The 18,611-nt window shown below is 48.1% G+C and overlaps 1 protein-coding gene across 1 annotated transcript in view; it reads left to right on the forward strand.

Annotated features, from left to right (window-relative positions):
• The window catches only part of RPAP2 (RNA polymerase II associated protein 2), a 156,314-nt gene extending 140,318 nt beyond the window's left edge, over window positions 1-15,996 (forward strand). The window contains exon 8 of the mRNA XM_075322130.1: window positions 14,329-15,996. Within this exon, the coding sequence (XP_075178245.1) occupies window positions 14,329-14,488 (160 nt within the window). The 3' untranslated portion in view covers window positions 14,489-15,996. The remainder of the gene's footprint in view (window positions 1-14,328) is intronic.
• The last annotated feature ends 2,615 nt before the right edge of the window (window positions 15,997-18,611 follow it).

Below are 18,611 nucleotides of genomic sequence, written 5' to 3' on the forward strand. Positions count from 1 at the left end.
GGGTTGGGGGGAGCAGATCGCGGGGGGGGCACGGCAGGGGCTATCACGGCAGCGCGCAGGGGCGCCACGGGAGCGCGCACGGGCTGCAAAGTGAGCACAGTACTCACTTTGCAGCAGCAGCGGTGACCTCAGCAGCAGCGGTGGTCGCAGATCGGGATGCCGGGGGGGCAGATCGGGGCGTAGGGGGGCAGATCGGGGGGGCACGGGCAGGGGCCTTCACGGCAGCGCGCAGGGGCACCACGGGAGCGCGCACGGGCTGCAAAGTGAGCACAGTACTCACTTTGCAGCAGCAGCGGTGACCTCAGCAGCAGCGGTGGTCGCAGATCGGGATGCCGGGGGGCAGATCGGGGCGTAGGGGGGCAGATAGGGGCGTAGGGGGGCAGATCGGGGGGGGCACGGGCAGGGGCCTTCACGGGAGCGCGCAGGGGCCTTCACGGGAGCGCGCAGGGAGCGGAATACTTACCATTGGAGCAGGAGCGGCGGAGACATCAGAGGCGGCGGCGGCAGCAGCAGCGGTGGCGTGGTACCAAAAGTACCAGCCACTCCACGCTGCAGACATGTTGGGGGAGGGCTCACAGGGCAGCACAGGCCTGGGGAGGGCAGCCACCGGCAGATCAGACCGCCCCACTGCACACTGATTGGAGCGATTGCGCGTCATAGCACGATCGCTCCAATCAGTGCTGCAGGGGCTGGGGGCGGCATGTTTGAGGTCCACCTATGATATGCTGCTGCAGCTGCGGCATCTCATAGCTGGATCTCACAGGATCGCACTAATTCGGGCATTATTTTTGCCGAAATTAGTGCGATCGATGTGGTTGGCGGTTCAGATTTGAACAGCCAATCACATCGATCGTCGATAGGGGGTGGCGATGCCGCCCCCCCTGGGGTCAAGCAAAGGTCCCCTGCTGTAAGAAACAGCAGGGGACATCATTTGAAAGCCGTTGCTATGGCCACGGCAATCAAATTAAGTTTAGGCAGTAAAATTTCGTCCCTGGTCGTTAAGTCACGTTAAAATAGGACGTAATTTTACTGCCCGCGGTCATGAAGGGGTTAATAGAAGTGTAAACTTTTCCCTCTTCTTTTTTTTTTTCTTTTCCCATTACACCCACAAACTTAAATGTGTTTTGTTGGGATTTTATGCGATATATCAACACTATGTAGCAAGCATGAGGGAAGTGTAAAGGAAATGATAACATGGTTTTCTAAATATTTAAAAAATATCTGAAAATTGTGACTTGCATTTGTATTCAGCCCCCGTAGCCTGACACCCCTAAATAAATAAACTCCTGCGTGATCAGTTGCCGCCACCTAATTAGTAAATTCAGTTCACCTGTGTGTAATGTATTCTCAGTATAACTACAGCTGTTCTGTGAAGGCCTCAGGTTTCTTTGAGAACATTTGGTGTTGAACAGAATCATGAAAACAAAGAAACACATCAGACAGGTCAGGGATAAAGTTGTGGAGAAGAGTAAAGCAGGGTTGGGATATATTAAAAAAACAAAGAAAGAAATAACCCAAGCTCTGAACCTTTAATGGAGCACTGTTCAATCAATCATGGAAAGAGTACAGCACAACTGCAAACCTAGCAAGACATGGACGTCCACCTAAACTGACATCCCAAGGAAGGAGAGTACTAGAAGCAGACAAAAGGCCTATGGTCAGTCTGGAGGAGCTACACAGATCCACACGTCATTTGGGAGAATCTTCCCATAGGACAACTATTCATCATATACTCCACAAATATGCTCTCTATGGAAGAGTGGAAAGAAGAAAGACAGACATTTTTGAAAGCAAGCCAGAAAAAGTCCTGTTTGCAAAAAGCCATGTAGGGGACACAGAGAGCATGTGGAAGAAGGTGCTCTGGTCAGATGAGACCAAAGTAGAACTTTTTGGGCCAAATGCAAAAGGCTATGAGTGGTGAAAACTTAAACTGCACCATCAACCTGAAAATACCATCCCCACTGTCAAACATGTTGGTGGCAGCATCATGCTGTGGGAAGGCTTTTCTTCAACAATGACAGAAAAGCTGGTCAGAGATGATAAGAAGATGGATGGAGCTAAATACAGGGCAATTCTGGAAGAAAACCTATTAGAGTCTGCGAAAGACTTGAGACTGGTGCATAGATTCACCTTCTAGAAAAACAAAGACCCTAAAGGCTGCTTTACACGCTGCAACATCGCTAGCATTTGCTAGCAACGTCGAGCGCGATAGCACCCGCCCCCGTCGTACAGCCGATATGTGATCGCTGCTAAAGCGAACATTATCGCTACGGCAGCGTCGCACGCACATACCTGCTCTGCGACGTCGCTGTGACTGGCGAACCGCCTCCTTTCTAAGGGGGCGGTTCGTTCATCATCACAGCAGCATCATTGAACCGCTACCCAATCAAAGCGGAGGGGCGGAGATGAGTGGGACGTAACATCCCGCCCACCTCCTTCCTTCCTCATTGCCGGCGGCCGGAGGCATGTCACCGATTAGCGATTTTGAACGTTTTTGCGACGATTCAAAATCGGTCATAGGTGTCACACGCAACGACATCGCAAACGCGGCCGGATGTGTGTCACAAATTCAATGACCCCCAAACCTGCAGATTTATCTGCGAAAATCCGCAGATTTTCTGGATTTTCCAGATAAATCCGCAGGTTTCAACAAGTACAGACACTCCCCATGTTATCCTATGGGACATGGGGAGTGCTGTGTCCATGCTGCGGATGTCCTGCAACCGCACGTAATTGCATGTCAATTATTTCTGCGGAATTGCCTGCGGAAATCCCAGCCCTCCACTATGGAGATAGAGGCCGGGACTTTCGCAGGTAAGTCGCACGACTGCCCGCAGGTTTAACGCAGCTATTTCGCTGTACTACTGCAGCTAAAAATAGCTGCGGATTCCGGGGAGCAGCTGTGGGAAACCTGCGGACATACCTGCTGATATATCCATAGGTACAAAGTTCCGTGGGCACATAGCCTAAACATCCTGTCATAGCTACAATGGATGGTTTAGCTGAAAACATATTCATGTGTGTGAATTTCACAGTCCAGACCTAAACCCCATTGAGAATCTGTGACAAGACTTGTAAATTGCTGTTCACAGATGTCTCCATCCAATCTTAGTGAGCGAGAGCTGTTTTGGATATAAGTTTCTGCAAAAATGTGAACCTTTTTACATATGCAAAGCTGGTAGAGACGTCCCCAAAAGACTTACAGCAGTAATTGCAGCAAAAGGTGGTACTACAAAATATTGACTCACGGGGCTGAATACATATACATGGTATTTTAACAGTGTAAAAAAAAAAATTGCTGCCTTTTAGTATTTTGTGAGTGATCAAAAAGTTGTTCTTATCCCAATATAGTACTAATAGATATTGCAGACTCTCATACAGCTCTATAAATAAAAATTTGAAAATGTTATTGCTCTCAGAGCATGATGCAAAAAAAAATATATAAATATGTATGTATAATATATATATTTTTTTTTATTTATTTTTTTTTTTTTGCTAAAAAGTTATTTTCTTGTGCAAAAGTAGCAAATTGTAAAAAAAAGAAAAAATGTATATTTTAATTTGAGAATGATGGTTTTTGTAAACAAGCTTTAGCAGCGTCTTAGGGATTATGCAGAAATGCTCTCACCGCTCAGCCTGTGATAAAATGCAGAGTTCTGATTCTTTCTCCGTGGTTATTGATCCATCACTTCCCTGGAGTTGTGTCTATTCATATTTCATGTGCCCAGCGGCTGCGGCTCAAGTTAATGAAATAATCATTTTGAAAAATCTTACTTGGAGAATCAAGTTAGCGGAAATCTTGTCCTGGAACTAAATGTGAGGTCAATTTCTTTTTGCCACAGTGATATATTAGTGTGTCTTGCCAGATTTTATCCCATATTATCCTAGTGAATATTATGTATTCTCCAAAACTGTAGACGTTTACATGCAGCGTACAGTATAGACCAAAAGTTTGGACACACCTTCTCATTCAAAGAGTTTTCTTTATTTTCATGACTCTGAAAATTGTAGATTCACATTGAAGGCATCAAAACTATGAATTAACACATGTGGAATGAAATACTTAACAAAAAAGTGTGAAACAACTTTCAAGAGAATGCCAAGAGTTTGTAAAGCAGTAATCAAAGCAAAAGGTGGCTACTTTGAAGAACCTAGAATGACATATTATCAGTTGTTTCACACTTTTTTGTTAATTGTTTAAGTCTACATATGTTAATTCATAGTTTTGATGCCTTCAATGTGAATCTACAGTTTTCAGAGTCATGAAAATAAAGAAAACTCTTTGAATGAGAAGGTGTGTCCAAACTTTTGGTCTGTACTGTATGTGTAGGGTTTTTTATACAATCATAGCCGAAAGTGTTGGCACCCTTGAAATTTTTCAGGAAAATTAAGTATTTCTCTCAGAAAAGTATTGCAATGACACATTTTGTTATACACATGTTTGTTTCCTTTTGTAGTATTCGAACAAAACACAAAAAACAGACAAAAGACAAAAAAAAAGGACATAATTTCACACACAACTCCAAAAAGGAACCGGATACAATTGTTGGCACCCTCAACTTAATATTTTGGTTGTACACCCTTTGGAATAAATAACTGGAATCAATAACTTCCTATAACCATCAACAAGCTTCTTACACCTCTTAACTGGAATTGTGGACTCTTCTTTTGCAATCTGCTCCAGGTCTTTCATATTTGATGGTCGCCTTCTCTCAACAGCAATTTTAAGATCTGTCCACAGGTGTTCAATGGCATTTAGATCCTGACTCACTGATGCCACTTCAGAACTCTCCAGCGCTTTGTTTTCATCCATTTCTTGGGGCTTCTTGAGGTATGTTTGAGGTATGATAATTATCCTGCTGGAAGGCCCATGAGCTAGACCTGTGATAGTGGGCACTACATTGCAACCCAAAGTCCTTTAGTAATCTTGAGATTTCATGATGTCTTGCACACAGTGAAGGCACCCAGTGCCAGAGGCAGCAAGTCAACCCCAAAACATCTTTGGAACTCCATCATGCTCGACTGTAGGTACTGTGTTCTTTTCTTTGGTGGCCTCATTTTTGGTAAACAGTAGAACAATAGTGTTTTTACAAAAAACTCTTTCTTGGTCTCATTTGTCCACAAGACTCTTTCCTAGAAGGATTTTGCCCACTCATGTACATTTTGGCAAACTGCAATCTAGCTTTTTTCTGTTTGTGTCAGCAGTGGGATCTTCCTGTGTCTCCTTTATAGCATTTCATTTCATTCAAATGTCAACAGATAGTTTGTGCTGACACTGATGCAGCCTGTGCCTGCAAGACAGCTTGAATTTTTTTGGGACCTTGATTGTGTGGCTGCTTATCCACCATCTGAACTACCCTGCGTTGCCACCTTTCATCAATTTTTCTCTGCTGTTCACATCCAGTGACATTAGCTACAGTGCCATTGGTTTTAAACATTTTGACTATGTTGTGCAAAATGGACAAAGCAACATCAAGATCTCTAGAGATGAATTTGTACTTGAGATTGTTGACATTTTTTAACACTTTTGGTGTTCATGTCCTCACCGTTCTGTTCTCCTCTTTCTGTTCTCCATGGTTAGTGTGATACACACAGAAGCACACAATGTAGATATTGAGTCAACTTCTTCCTTTTTTTTATCTGGTTTCACATGTGATTTTTAGTGATAAGCAAGTACTTCCATGCTCGGGTTCTCTGTACTTGTAATGTGCATTTTAATGCTTGCTTGGGTGCTCGGTACTCGCTTACAGAGTATAATAGAAGTCAATGGAGAACTTGAGCATTTTTCCGGAAGATTTTCTAAAAAATGCTCAAGTTCTCGATTGACTTCCATTATACTTGTAAAACTGGTACCGACACCCGAGCATAACGAGTACCAAACACTCGAGCATGGTAGTGCTCGCTCATCACTAGTGACTTTCATGTTGCCCACACCTGTTTCTTGCCCCTGGTTTACTCACAATTTTGTCTGGCCCATTTTTGGGGTTTTGTGGGAAATTGTGCCCAACTTGCCTTTTTTGTGTTGTTCCAATACATACAAAGGAAATAAACATGTATAACAAAATGTGTAATTGTAATAATTTGCTGGAAGTAATACGTCATTTTCTGGAGCAATTTCAAGGGTGCCAACTTTTTTGGCCATGACTATAGCTGTAGAAAAATATGGAATATAAAGAAGAGGTAGTTGACTACGAAACTAACATTCCATAATTCTCACTTTTGGTTACATGGTGTAATAAACCATTTGACCCCTACTGGATACATATTACTCAGATTCACAATGGTTCACTTTAGGCCTCTTTCACACATCAGTTTTTTGCCATCAGTCGCAATCCGTCGTTTCGTAAAAAAAAAAAAAAAAAAAACTGATTCAGTGTTGGATCCGTTTCTTTCTCATTGACTTGTATTAGCAGCAGATTGCGATGGATGGCCTCACGTTTCATCCGTCGTAAAATGTTTTGTCCGGCCGACATCCACATGAACGTTTTTTTGTGTGCATCAAAAAAAAAACCGGATAGCGACGGATCCGTTGGCGTCCGTCATTTGTTACAATGGAAGCCTATGGGCGCAGGATCCGTCGCATCCGTCAAATGACGGAATCCAGTGACCAGGGCCGTATTTACCATTAGGCACCCGTGGTCCCGTGCCTAGGGCGGCAGGATGCAGGAGGCGGCGCCTTCTAGCAGTAAAAAAAAAAATTTTTTTTTTTTTTACATATTCATTAAATCCGCTGTATTTTTGGAGGGGGGAGGGGGGAGAGGCGCATCTTTTATTTATTTGTATCCGCGTCAATTAAGACGCGAATGCAGACGAACTGCAGCGGCCGGGCATAGAGAGCTGATTGACCCCGGAACTGCCGGCACCTGCACTTCCGGGGTCACAGGCGCGCCAATCAGCTCCTTCCTCTGTGCTGCGTCCAATGCTGTGTGGATTTCACATGCAGAGCTCACAGCAGGACGCCGCAGAAGACGCCGCGATGGAAGCCGGTGTCAGAAGAGTATTCTCACGTGAGCCAGGAAGATGACGGCGGGCCCTGGAGCAGGTAAGTGCTCGCAGAGCTTAAGATTCATAAGGAGCGTGGGGTTGTCTCTAATGCAGACTGGAGATCTGCGTATGGGGTGGGAGGGGAGAGGCTGGTACTGGGGGAGACTTTGGGGAAGAGAAGCTGATACTGGGGGAGGCTGGGAGGAGAGAGTATGATGCTGGGGGAGGCTGGGAGGGGGGAGGCTGATGCTGGGAGGAGAGAGGCTGATGCTGGGAGAGGCTGGGAGGAGAGAGGCTGATGCTGCAGGAGGCTCGGAGGAGAGAGGCTGATGCTGAGGGAGGCTGATGCTGGGGGAGGCTGGGAGGAGAGAGGCTGATGCTGGGGGCGGCTAGGAGGGGGGAGGCTGATGCTGGGGGAGGCTGGGAGGAGGGAGGCTGATGCTGAGGGAGGCTGATGCTGGGGGAGGCTGGGAGGAGAGAGTCTGATGCTGGGGGAGGCTGGTGCTGGGGGAGGCTGATGCTGGGGGAGGCTGGGAGGAGGGAGGCTGATGCTGGGGGAGGCTGGGAGGAGGGAGGCTGATGCTGAGGGAGGCTGGGAGGGGGGAGGCTGGGAGGAGAGAGGCTGATGCTGGGGGAGGCTGGGAGGAAAGAGGCTGATGCTGAGGGAGGCTGATGCTGGAAGAGGCTGATGCTGAGGGAGGCTTGGAGGAGAGAGGCTGATGCTGAGGGAGGCTGGGAGGAAAGAGGCTGATGCTGAGGGAGGGTGATGCAGGGAGAGGCTGATGCTGCGGGAGGCTCGGAGGAGAGAGGCTGATGCTGAGGGAGGCTGATGCTGGGGGAGGCTGGAAGGAGAGAGGCTGATGCTGGGGGAGGCTAGGAGGGGGGAGGCTGATGCTGAGGGACGCTAATGCTGAGGGAGGCTGATGCTGGGGGAGGCTGGGAGGAGAGAGGCTGATGCTGGGGGAGGCTGGTTCTGGGGGAGGATGATGCTGGGGGAGGCTGGGAGGAGGGAGGCTGATGCTGGGGGAGGCTGGGAGGAGGGAGGCTGATGCTGAGGGAGGCTGGGAGGGGGGAGGCTGGGAGGAGAGAGGCTGATGCTGGGGGAGGCTGGGAGGAGGGAGGCTGATGCCAAGGGAGGCTGATGCTGGGAGAGGCTGATGCTGAGGGAGGCTGATGCTGGGGGAGACTGGGAGGAGAGAGGCTGATGCTGGGGGAGGCTAGGAGGGGGGAGGCTGATGCTGGGGGAGGCTGATGCTGGGGGAGGCTGGGAGGAGGGAGGCTGATGCTGATGGAGGCTGATGCTGAGGGAGGCTAGGAGGGGGGAGGCTGATGCTGGGGGAGGCTGAGGCTGGGGGAGGCTGGGAGGAGGGAGGCTGATGCTGATGCTGGGGGAGGCTGGGAGGGGGGAGGCTTATGCTGGGAGGGTGGAGGCTGATGCTGGGGGGGCTGATGCTGGGGGAGGCTGGGAGGAGTGAGGCTGATGCTGGGGGAGGCTGGGAGAAGAGAGGCTGATGCTGGGGGAAGCTGGGGGAGAGAGGCTGATGCTGGGGGAAGCTAGGGGAGAGAGGCTGATGCTGGGGGAAGCTGGGGAGAGAGGCTGATGCTGGGGGAAGCTGGGGGAGAGAGGCTGATGCTGGGGGAAGCTGGGGGAGAGAGGCTGAAGCTGGGGGAGGCTGGGGGGAGAGAGGCTGAAGCTGGGGGAGGCTGGGGGGAGAGAGGCTGAAGCTGGGGGACGCTGGGGGGAGAGAGGTTGATGCTGGGGGGAGAGAGGCTGATGCTGTGGGAGGGGGGAGGCTGATGCTGGGGGAGGCTGGGAGGGTGGAGGCTGATGCTGGGGGGGTTGATGCTGGGGGAGGCTGGGAGGAGTGAGGCTGATGCTGGGGGAGCCTGGGAGAAGAGAGGCTGATGCTGGGGGCAGAGAGGCTGATGCTGGGGGAAGCTGGGGGCAGAGAGGCTGATGCTGGGGGAAGCTGGCGGAGAGAGGCTGATGCTGGGGGAAGCTGGCGGAGAGAGGCTGATGCTGGGGGAAGCTGGCGGAGAGAGGCTGATGCTGGGGGAAGCTGGGGGAGAGAGGCTGAAGCTGGGGGAGGCTGGGGGGAGAGAGGCTGAAGCTGGGGGACGCTGGGGGGAGAGAGGTTGATGCTGGGGGGGCTGGGGGGAGAGAGGCTGATGCTGGGGGAGAGGCTGCTGGTGAAGGCGGGGGAGAGCGGCTGCTGCTGGGGGAATGGGAGAGAGGGGCCAATCCTAGAGACAGAGGACAAGGGTTGAGGGATAGTGCAATGACAAAATCGATGGCGGGGGAGTGTAAGGACTCAGAATGAGAGGGGGGCTGCATTGGGAGCTCATTATGGAGAAGGGGCAGCATGTGTGGGCCCAGTATGGAGTGGAGCAATGTAGGAGAGTCAATATCAAGAGTGGGGTAGTGTGTGTGTGTGTGTGTGTGTGTGTGTGTGTGTGGGAGGGGTGTCTCAGCGTAAGCGTTAGTGTAGTGGTCTTAGTATGATGAATGGGGCAGCATGGAGGTGTCATTATGAAAAAGAGGAAGGCAGCATTAGGAGCTCATGGAGAGGGGCAGCATGCATGGGACATTGTGAGGAGGGGGCAGCATGCATGGGACATTGTGAGGACGGGGAAGCATGCATGGGACATTGTGAGGAGGGGGAAGCATGCATGGGACATTGTGAGGAGGGGGCAGCATGCATTGGACATTGTGAGGAGGGGGCAGCACGCATGGGACATTGTGAGGAGGGGCAGCACGCATGGGACATTGTGAGGAGGGGGCAGCATGCATGGGAAACTCTGAGGAGGGAGCAGCATGCATGGGATATTGGGAGGAGGGGCAACATGCATGGGACATTGTGAGGGGGGACAGCATGCATGGGACATTGTGAGGAGGGAGCAGCATGCATGGGGCACTGTGAGGAGGGGGCAGCATGCATGGGACATTGTGAGGAGGGGGCAGCATGCATGGGACATTGTGAGGAGGGGGCAGCATGCATGGGACATTGTGAGGAGGGAGCAGCATGCATGGGACACTGAGGAGGGGGCAGCATGCATGGGACATTGTGAGGAGGGGGCAGCATGCATGGGACATTGTGATGAGGGGGCAGCATGCATGAGACACTGTGAGGAAGGGGCAGCATGCATGGGACATTGGGAGGAGGGGGCAGCATGCATGGGACATTGGGAGGAGGGGGCAGCATGCATGGGACATTGGGAGGAGGGGGCAGCATGCATGGGACATTGTGAGGAGGGGGCAGCATGCATGGGACATTGTGAGGAGGGGGCAGCATGATGTGAGGTCAATGTGCAGATCATATTTCATAATTGAGGAAGGTGTGGTGGGTATAATTTATAATGGAGGGCAGTGTGTAGTTTATTAGGGGCAGTGTGACAGTCACAGTATATAAGTGGGGACGGTGTGGTGGGAATATTTTATACTCCTGCTATGTTTTGATGTGCCCGTGGTGATCCCCATTGGGGGGGGGGGGGGTTAGTGCCCTTCGTTTCTCATTGATACTTTTTCAAGTGTTTTACAGAGTAGATCTGCCTTAAACAGATGTCGTGTGCGAAAACTCAGTGTTACGTTGTCACTAAGGGGCGCGACCACTTAAAGTGCCTAGGGCAGCACGAAGGCAAAATACAGCCCTGCCAGTGACTGATCCATCTTTTACTAACTGAGCGTCTTTTACTCTCTATCCATTTTTTTTTTTTTTTTACAGGATCCGTCGCATCAGTTTTACCACAATCTACGACGGATTGTGACTGATGCAAAAACACTGATGTGTGAAAGAGGCCTTAGGGTACTTTCACACTTGCGTTGAACGGTATCCATTGCATTGCGTTGTATAACGGATGCAACGGATGTGTTGCATATAGTGGCACAACGGATGCAACGGATGCTGCAAAACAACGCAATTCGTTTTGATTTTTTTTTTTTTACAGTTTTACCAGCGGCAGACTATTGTAAACGATCAGCTGATCGCTCCCAGTAGCCGGCCGCCGGGTGATCAGCTGATCGTTCCCAGTAGCCGGCCGCCGGGTGATCAGCTGATCGCTCCCAGTAGCCGGCCGCCGGGTGATCAGCTGATCGTTCCCAGTAGCCGGCTGCCGGGTGATCAGCTGATCGCTCCCTGCAGCCGGCCGCCGGGTGATCAGCTGATCGTTCCCAGTAGCCGGCCGCCGGGTGATCAGCTGATCGTTCCCAGTAGCCGGCCGCCGGGTGATCAGCTGATCGCTCCCTGCAGCCGGCCGCCGGGTGATCAGCTGATCGCTCCCTGCAGCCGGCCGCCGGATGATCAGCTAATCGCTCCCTGCAGCCGGCCGCCGGGTGATCAGCTGATCGCTCCCTGCAGCCGGCCGCCGGGTGATCAGCTGATCGCTCCCTGCAGCCGGCCGCCGGGTGATCAGCTGAGCGCTGTCACTTGCCGGCGCCCGGGCATGCCTGCGGGCGGGCGCTCAGCTGAGCGCTGTCACTTGCCGGCGGCCGGGCATGCCAGCGGGCGGGCGCTCAGCTGAGCGCTGTCACTTGCCGGCGGCCGGGCATGCCAGCGGGCGGGCGCTCAGCTGAGCGCTGTCACTTGCCGGCGCCCGGGCATGCCGGCGGGCGGGCGCTCAGCTGAGCGCTGTGACTTGCCGGCGGCCGGGCATGCCGGTGGCCGGTCGCTCAGCTGAGCGCTGTCGCTTGCCGACGGCTGGGCGCTCAGCTGAACGTTCAGCCACCGCGAGCCAAAATAAAGTTTCATTTTAAAAAAAAAAAAAAAAAAAAGAGCATGTGCAGTGGAATCCAGAGGATTCCGCTGCTCAAAATAACGTTACATGCTGCGTTCCTCCCGCTGGGCGGAAGCAACGGAGCGTCGCACAGCGGAAGCAACGCAGGTCCTTTTGGTACAATCCGTCACCCATACAAGTCTATGGGAAACAGCGGAATCCGTTAACGGATTCCGCTGTTTTCCAAAAGGGCGGATTGTAACGGAAGGAAATAAACGCAAGTGTGAAAGTACCCTTAGCCAAATGGCCAAATTTAGTAAAAGACTATTTAAAGGGAACCGGCCAGTACAATATAAACTCCTAAACTGATGTATAAAATTATGCTGAAGGGTAGGTAAACATGATAATGGCTAAATAATGAGTCTTAAACATTATGGTCTCCTCACTACTAGCATGGTTGGTTAGGTATGACTGATGCACTGTTCAACACAGTTTTACATGCCAATCAAAGCTGAGTGGGTATGCCACCCAAAAACGTTACGTGACCAGGACTAGTCCCCACTGAAGCACTGCCAACTTGACTTGAAGGAACAGCTAGTGATTGTTTCAAAGAGAATCTGTCACCATGTTTTTTTAAATGGAATCTGATGTAGGGCAGACAACCTGATTCTGGTTATGTATCATTACTGGACTGCTTGGTGCAATTTTGATAAAAGTTCTGTTTTCTTTGCTGTGGATATAGCAGTGCTCAGTATGCTGAGCTGTGTATAACCCCATCCTACCACTAATTGGCAACTTCCTGCGTACATTGTCAGCAAGCTGCCAATCAGTAGTGGGGGCGGAGTTGTACAGATTCACTGGACTGTCTAGCACAGGACACTTAGTCCTATAGTGATAATCTCCTGCTGATAAAACATTGATTGTATTGAAACTACAGTAAGGGTACCGTCACACTTTAGCGACGCTCCAGCGATCCCACCAGCGATCTGACCTGGTCAGGATTGCTGCTGCGTCGCTATATGGTAGCTGGTGAGCTGTCAATTAGGCAGATCTCACCAGCGACCAGTGACCAGCCTCCAGCCAGCAGCGATGCGTGGAAGCGATGCTGCGCTTGGTAACTAAGGTAAATATCTGGTAACCAAGCACTTGGTTACCCGATATTTACCTTGGTTACTAGCGCACACCGCTTAGCGCTGGCTCCCTGCACTCCTAGCCAGAGTACATATTGGGTTAATAAGCAAACTGCTTTGCTTATTTACCCGATGTGTACTGCAGCTACGAGTAAAGGGAGCCGGCACTGGCAGCCTGAGCGCGGCGGACGCTAGTAACCAAGGTAAATATCTGGTCACTAAGCAAAGGGCTTCGCTTGGTTACCCGATATTTACCTTGCTTACGGCTTACCGCAGGCTGCCAGAAGCCGGCTCCCTGCACATTCAGATCGTTGCTCTCTCGCTGTCACACACAGTGATGTGTGCTTCACAGCGGGAGAGCAACATCCAAAAAATGAACCAGCGCTGTGTGTAACGAGCAGCGATCTCACAGCAGGGGCCAGATCACTGCTCAGTGTCACACACAGCGAGATCGCTAATGAGGTCACTGCTGCGTCACAAAAACCGTGACTCAGCAGCGATCTCGCTATGTGAGAAGTACCCCTAAGTGACACATTGCTGGAATCAAGCTCTCGGATTAAATAACAGAAACCTACTGATTAGATTTCCTTTACCCATAGGCATGTATAGTTCTCTATACTGGCATGTCCCTTATTTAGGCACCTAAGTGCAGTTGATTGGTTTAATTAATAGAATATTTTTCGCACACATTGTTAGAACTGCCACTAGGTAAATTAGAAGTTTGAATTAATAATAATAATAATAATTTTATTCATTTATATAGCGCTATTAATTCCATAGCACTTTACATACATTGGCAACACTGTCCAATGTATGTAAAGTGCTCACAATCTAAGGTCCCTAACTGTATGTTTTTGGAGTGTGGGAGGAAACCGGAGTACCCAGAGGAAACCCACGCAAACACGGGGAGAACATACAAACTCCTTGCAGATGGTGTCTTTGGTGGGAATTGAACCCAGGACCTCAGCGCTGCAAGACTGCAGTGCTAACCACTGAGCCGCTGTGCCACCCATTCTAAGAAATGCTCAAATGGGCAGTGCAGCCATATTCTGTTTCCACTTTTGAATATATTTTTCTGAAAATTATAATTAAATGACATTTTGTAGAACATGCTGCAAAAATATTGCAATAATTTGCTTTCTTTTTACATATGGTAGTAGTTGCAAAAAGTATTGCCCTATCACTTTGCTCTGCGGGGATATTTGCAAACTTACAAATAGCCAAGCCTCCAATAGAAATCAATAGGAGCGAGAGATTCGGCTCTCTTCCTAGGACATGGGGTCTATGAGTGTACATAGATATGCAAGCAATACTCCCGTAATGATGATGAAACCTGCACCTCTCTGGGCCCAATTTTAAGAGATTCAAGAAAGCGCAATGGTCCAGTTTTATCATAACTTACTATAATTTTTCTATGAAAGTTACCTTAATTGTTTGCTCCATACTACACAGTATGGATAGATTAATTGAAACTTATATTTGTCATTTTTTCTTACTCTTTCAGTTTATTGCCCACGATGCCTCTTCACAAAGACTCCGAGAAGAATCTACTCTACACCAAATTCATATCCAATCTCCTAGAGGAATTGCACTTTCAAAAGGAAGACTTAGAATGCTTGAAAAAGGACTTTTCCAGCCATACCTTGTCATTATCTTCAATTTAGTTAGTTCTTAAGAAGGAACTATGGATTTCTGCTTATAAAATATAATTAAATGGTTCGTTAGAAGAACTCAATGAAATCCAGCATGGTTGTGTGATAGCAGGTCACCAGTGTAACAAGTCACTTTCAATAAATGGTTGCAAGGTGGGAGAGCTTACAAACCACAGCAACTCATACACAGATGTCAAACTACATAAAGATACAGCGTGGGGTCATCGAGTGCTCAGGCGCCTATTACATATAATTACCAATGGTCTGCTGACTCAATAACTGCAGAGTCCAAACTTCCTTAGGCATTAATATCAGTTAAAATAACTGAGCTTCAGGTCCTGGGTTCCATGGCCAAGCAGCTGTATGCAAACTTTACATCACCAAGCACAATACTAAATGTCAGACATAGTAGTGTAAAGTTGCCGCCACTGGAGAGCAGTGGAACCGCGGTCTGTGGAGTGATGGACCACGTTTCTCCATATGGCATCTGATGGACGAGTCGGTTTGGTGAATGTTAGGCGGACATTACCTGCCTGGTTGTATTCTGCCAGCTGTAAAGTTTGGTGGAGAAGGGATCATGTTATGGGCCAGTTTTTCAGGGTTAGGCCTTGTCCTCTTAGCTCCAGTGAATGCTTCAGGACTCAAAATGTTTTGGACCATTGTAGCATCTAACTTTGTGGCAACAGTTTGGAGAAGACCCTTTACTGTTCCCTATGACTGTGCCTCTGTTCTCGAAGCAAGGTCCAGAAAAACATAATTGTGTGAGTATGACTTGGAAGAACACGACTGGCTTTACAGAGTCCCAACCTCAACCCAGAGGCAGACATATCATTCGTGGGCTACACAGGAGTCTAAGACCTAGTGGGTGCCCATTTCTACCTCCAAAGCAGATGGAATTGTGGAGTTCTTGGGCTGCAAAGGACCCATATACCGTTCTTGCAAGGGGGCCCTTTTCTGTCTGTGTCCACCAGTGCCTCAACCTCAACCAACCCCTCCTAGAATGGAAATTAAGACCCATTACCTCTTCAACATCAGTTTCTAACTTCACAAATAAGGTTCCTCTGGATGAAGGGGCAAAACATCTTGCAGAAACTTCTAAAATTTTGTAGAACATCTTCCCAGACGAGTGAAAGCTGTTTTAGCTGCAAAGTGAGGACAACTCCATAATAATGTGTATGATCTAGAATGTGTAGAAAAATGCACAAACATCCAGCTCACCACTTCCACGTTCTGGAGTGTGTCACAATGTCCATACGAGATATTCCTGGTCTGGGTTAGGCGAAATCTAATTGGAAGAAAAGCAAATCCTGCGGACCGCAGGCAGGGATGAATAAAAAATCCATCTATTACAAACTTTAAAAGTACAAGTATGCAGTATTGGCATCCACAAAAGAACACAAGACAAGCGTTCCAATGTATTTCGACAAGCAACGGTTCGTTAAAGGGAATCTGTCAGCAGATTTGGGGCTTATAAGCTGCGGCCACCACCACTGGGCTCTTACATACAGCATTCTAAGATGCTGTATATAAGAGCCCAGGCCGCTGTGTAGAACGTAAAAATCACTGTATAATACTTACCCTAAAATGGTCGCTGCTGTGGAGTTGGGCCATATGGGCGTCCTCTTTCTCTGGTGCCGGTGCCTCCTCTTTCGGTCATCTTCGTCCTCCTTCTCAAGCCTGTGTGCATGACACGTCCTACGTCATACACACTCACCAGTCCCGCGATCAATACTTTGACCTGCCCTGCTCAGGGTAGATCAAAGTGCGCCTGCGGAGGACCTCGATGCCGGCGAGTGTGGATGACGTAGGACGCGTCATGCACCCCGGCTTCAAAAGAAGGACGACATAGTTGGCCAAAAGAGGAGGCGCTGACATCCGGAGAACGGAGACGCCTATATGACCCAACTCCACCGCAGCGACCATTAAGGGAAGTATTATACAGTGATTTTTACGTTATACATAGCGGCCTGGGCTCTTATATACAGCATGTTAGAATGCTGTATATAAGAGCCCACTGGTGGTGGCCACAGCTTATAGGCCCCAAATCTGCTGACAGGTTCCCCTTAAGTCTTATTAATGGATCCGGTGGATTTGCTTTTCTTCTAATATGATTTAGAATGTGATGTCCTAAAAGCTCCTTGAGGTGTAATGTGTAATTGTCCCAAAAATTGGCGATTATAGTGTATATTCACATTCACAGATTGTGCCGCTGGTGAGGATCATTTCTATTAAAAATATTCCATTATATTTTCATTATTTGTTGGGTTTTTTTGTAACAGTAATTGCTCTGGAAGTAATGAAAGCCCCACACAATTGTGCTTATGGGTTCATACATCTGCAAGAAACCACAGCACAGGGAAAGCGCTTCTGCTTTATGGCACAGTAACACATGGCAGCCCCCCGAAGTCTGCTGTAGTCTGTGGTACCCTGAACACATGTTCATGAGGCGTCTTGCCTTGCTCTGAACACTTTCTCACAGACTTTTTTTTTTCTAAGAAAACTTTCTACAATCAGAAGCACATACTATTTGTGAGAATCAATTGAGGTGTGCCAAGATTTATTCAGCTTTCTCTTGTATTTCTATGTGGTTAAGCCCTAAAGGGAAGGGTACATGTGTAAAAGGCTTGTATGTGGTTAGAGAGTCACCGAGCGGTTGGCTGCACGTACTAAGTCTACGGGAGGGTCTCAAGTTGTCATCCACACTGACATACGTTTGATCAGAGCAGCTGCTGTAAAATACTGTTTTTCAGCAAAGCGAAAAAAATGCTCAATAAAAGCACAGGACCACAATGCCATGTAAAAATAGTGTATGACATGTCTATCTAATAATATATACAGTTGAGCTTATTTTAAAGCTTGGAGCACATTCAGTCGGTGTTGGTATCAGAAATATATAATTATAATTAATATATAATATATAATAATGGTATAATTGTTGGTATCAGAAAGGAGTGCAGATACAGTATACAGTCATGATCGAATGTGTTAGGCCGGTTTCACACATCCGGCTTTTCGCCGGTTTGCCGGATCCGGCGCTCTCCCGTACAGACAATACAGTACAGTGACAGCGCTGTAACTTCCGGGTCACATGCGCCGGTCACATGACAGCACTTGACCGGCACTTGTTGCGCTGTCACTGTACTGTAGTCACTGTATGGGAGAGCGCCAGATCCGGCAAACCGGCAAAAAGCCGGATGTGTGAAACCGGCCTTAGCAGTCCAAGTAATGGTCTGGCTCACTGATTCAGTGGTGGTCAGGAGAAACAAGTATCATATAGTAAAAAGAACTTCGGCACTCATGGTGAAAAAAGAATTTTTTGTTTATTTCATATTCAGAATTTTATTTTTACGTTTCGGCTGATGCCTTCTTCATAAACTAGATGATGTATAGAAAAGTTCTAGGAAGAACGTCAGACGTGCTTGGTATTAATTTATATCTAACTGGAGCTCAATTAGCACACTTCACCGCTAACCACCGGCTATAAAGCCACTATCATAGTGATACTGCGTTATTATCACCTTCCCCTTGGGAAATATCAGCACATTGCCTTCATTATCACCTCTATCAGAGATATCTATTATCTGAAATTTACCAGGTTACCTGAGCCTTTAATTCTAAGGAGCCTTTCACTATATTGTGCTCCAATTAGATATAAATTGATACCAAGCACGTCTGACGTTCTACCTAGAACTTTTTTATACATCATCTAGTTTATGAAGAAGGCATCAGCCGAAACGTAAAAATAAAATTCTGAATATGAAATAAATAAACAAAAAATTATTTTTTCACCATATATGAGTGCCGGAGTTCTTTTTACTATATGACCGAATGTGTTGCCACCCTTGAAATTATTCCAGAAAATGAAGTATTTCTCCCAGAAAATGATTGCATTTACACATATTATTATTTATTATATAAATATTTCCTTTCTTTGAGTATGTTGGAACAACACAAAAAAAAGAGGACAAAAAGGCAAATTGGACAAAATTTCACACAAAACTCCAAAAATGATCTGGACAAAATAGTTGGCACCCTCAACTTAGTATTTAGTAGCACACCCTTTGAAATAAACTGTAATCAATCACTTCCTATAACCATCAACAAGCTTCTTACACATCTCAACTGGAATTTTGGA

Source organism: Anomaloglossus baeobatrachus, chromosome 8 (genome assembly GCF_048569485.1).
Source record: "Anomaloglossus baeobatrachus isolate aAnoBae1 chromosome 8, aAnoBae1.hap1, whole genome shotgun sequence".
In the NCBI taxonomy this organism is placed as follows: domain Eukaryota; kingdom Metazoa; phylum Chordata; class Amphibia; order Anura; family Aromobatidae; genus Anomaloglossus; species Anomaloglossus baeobatrachus.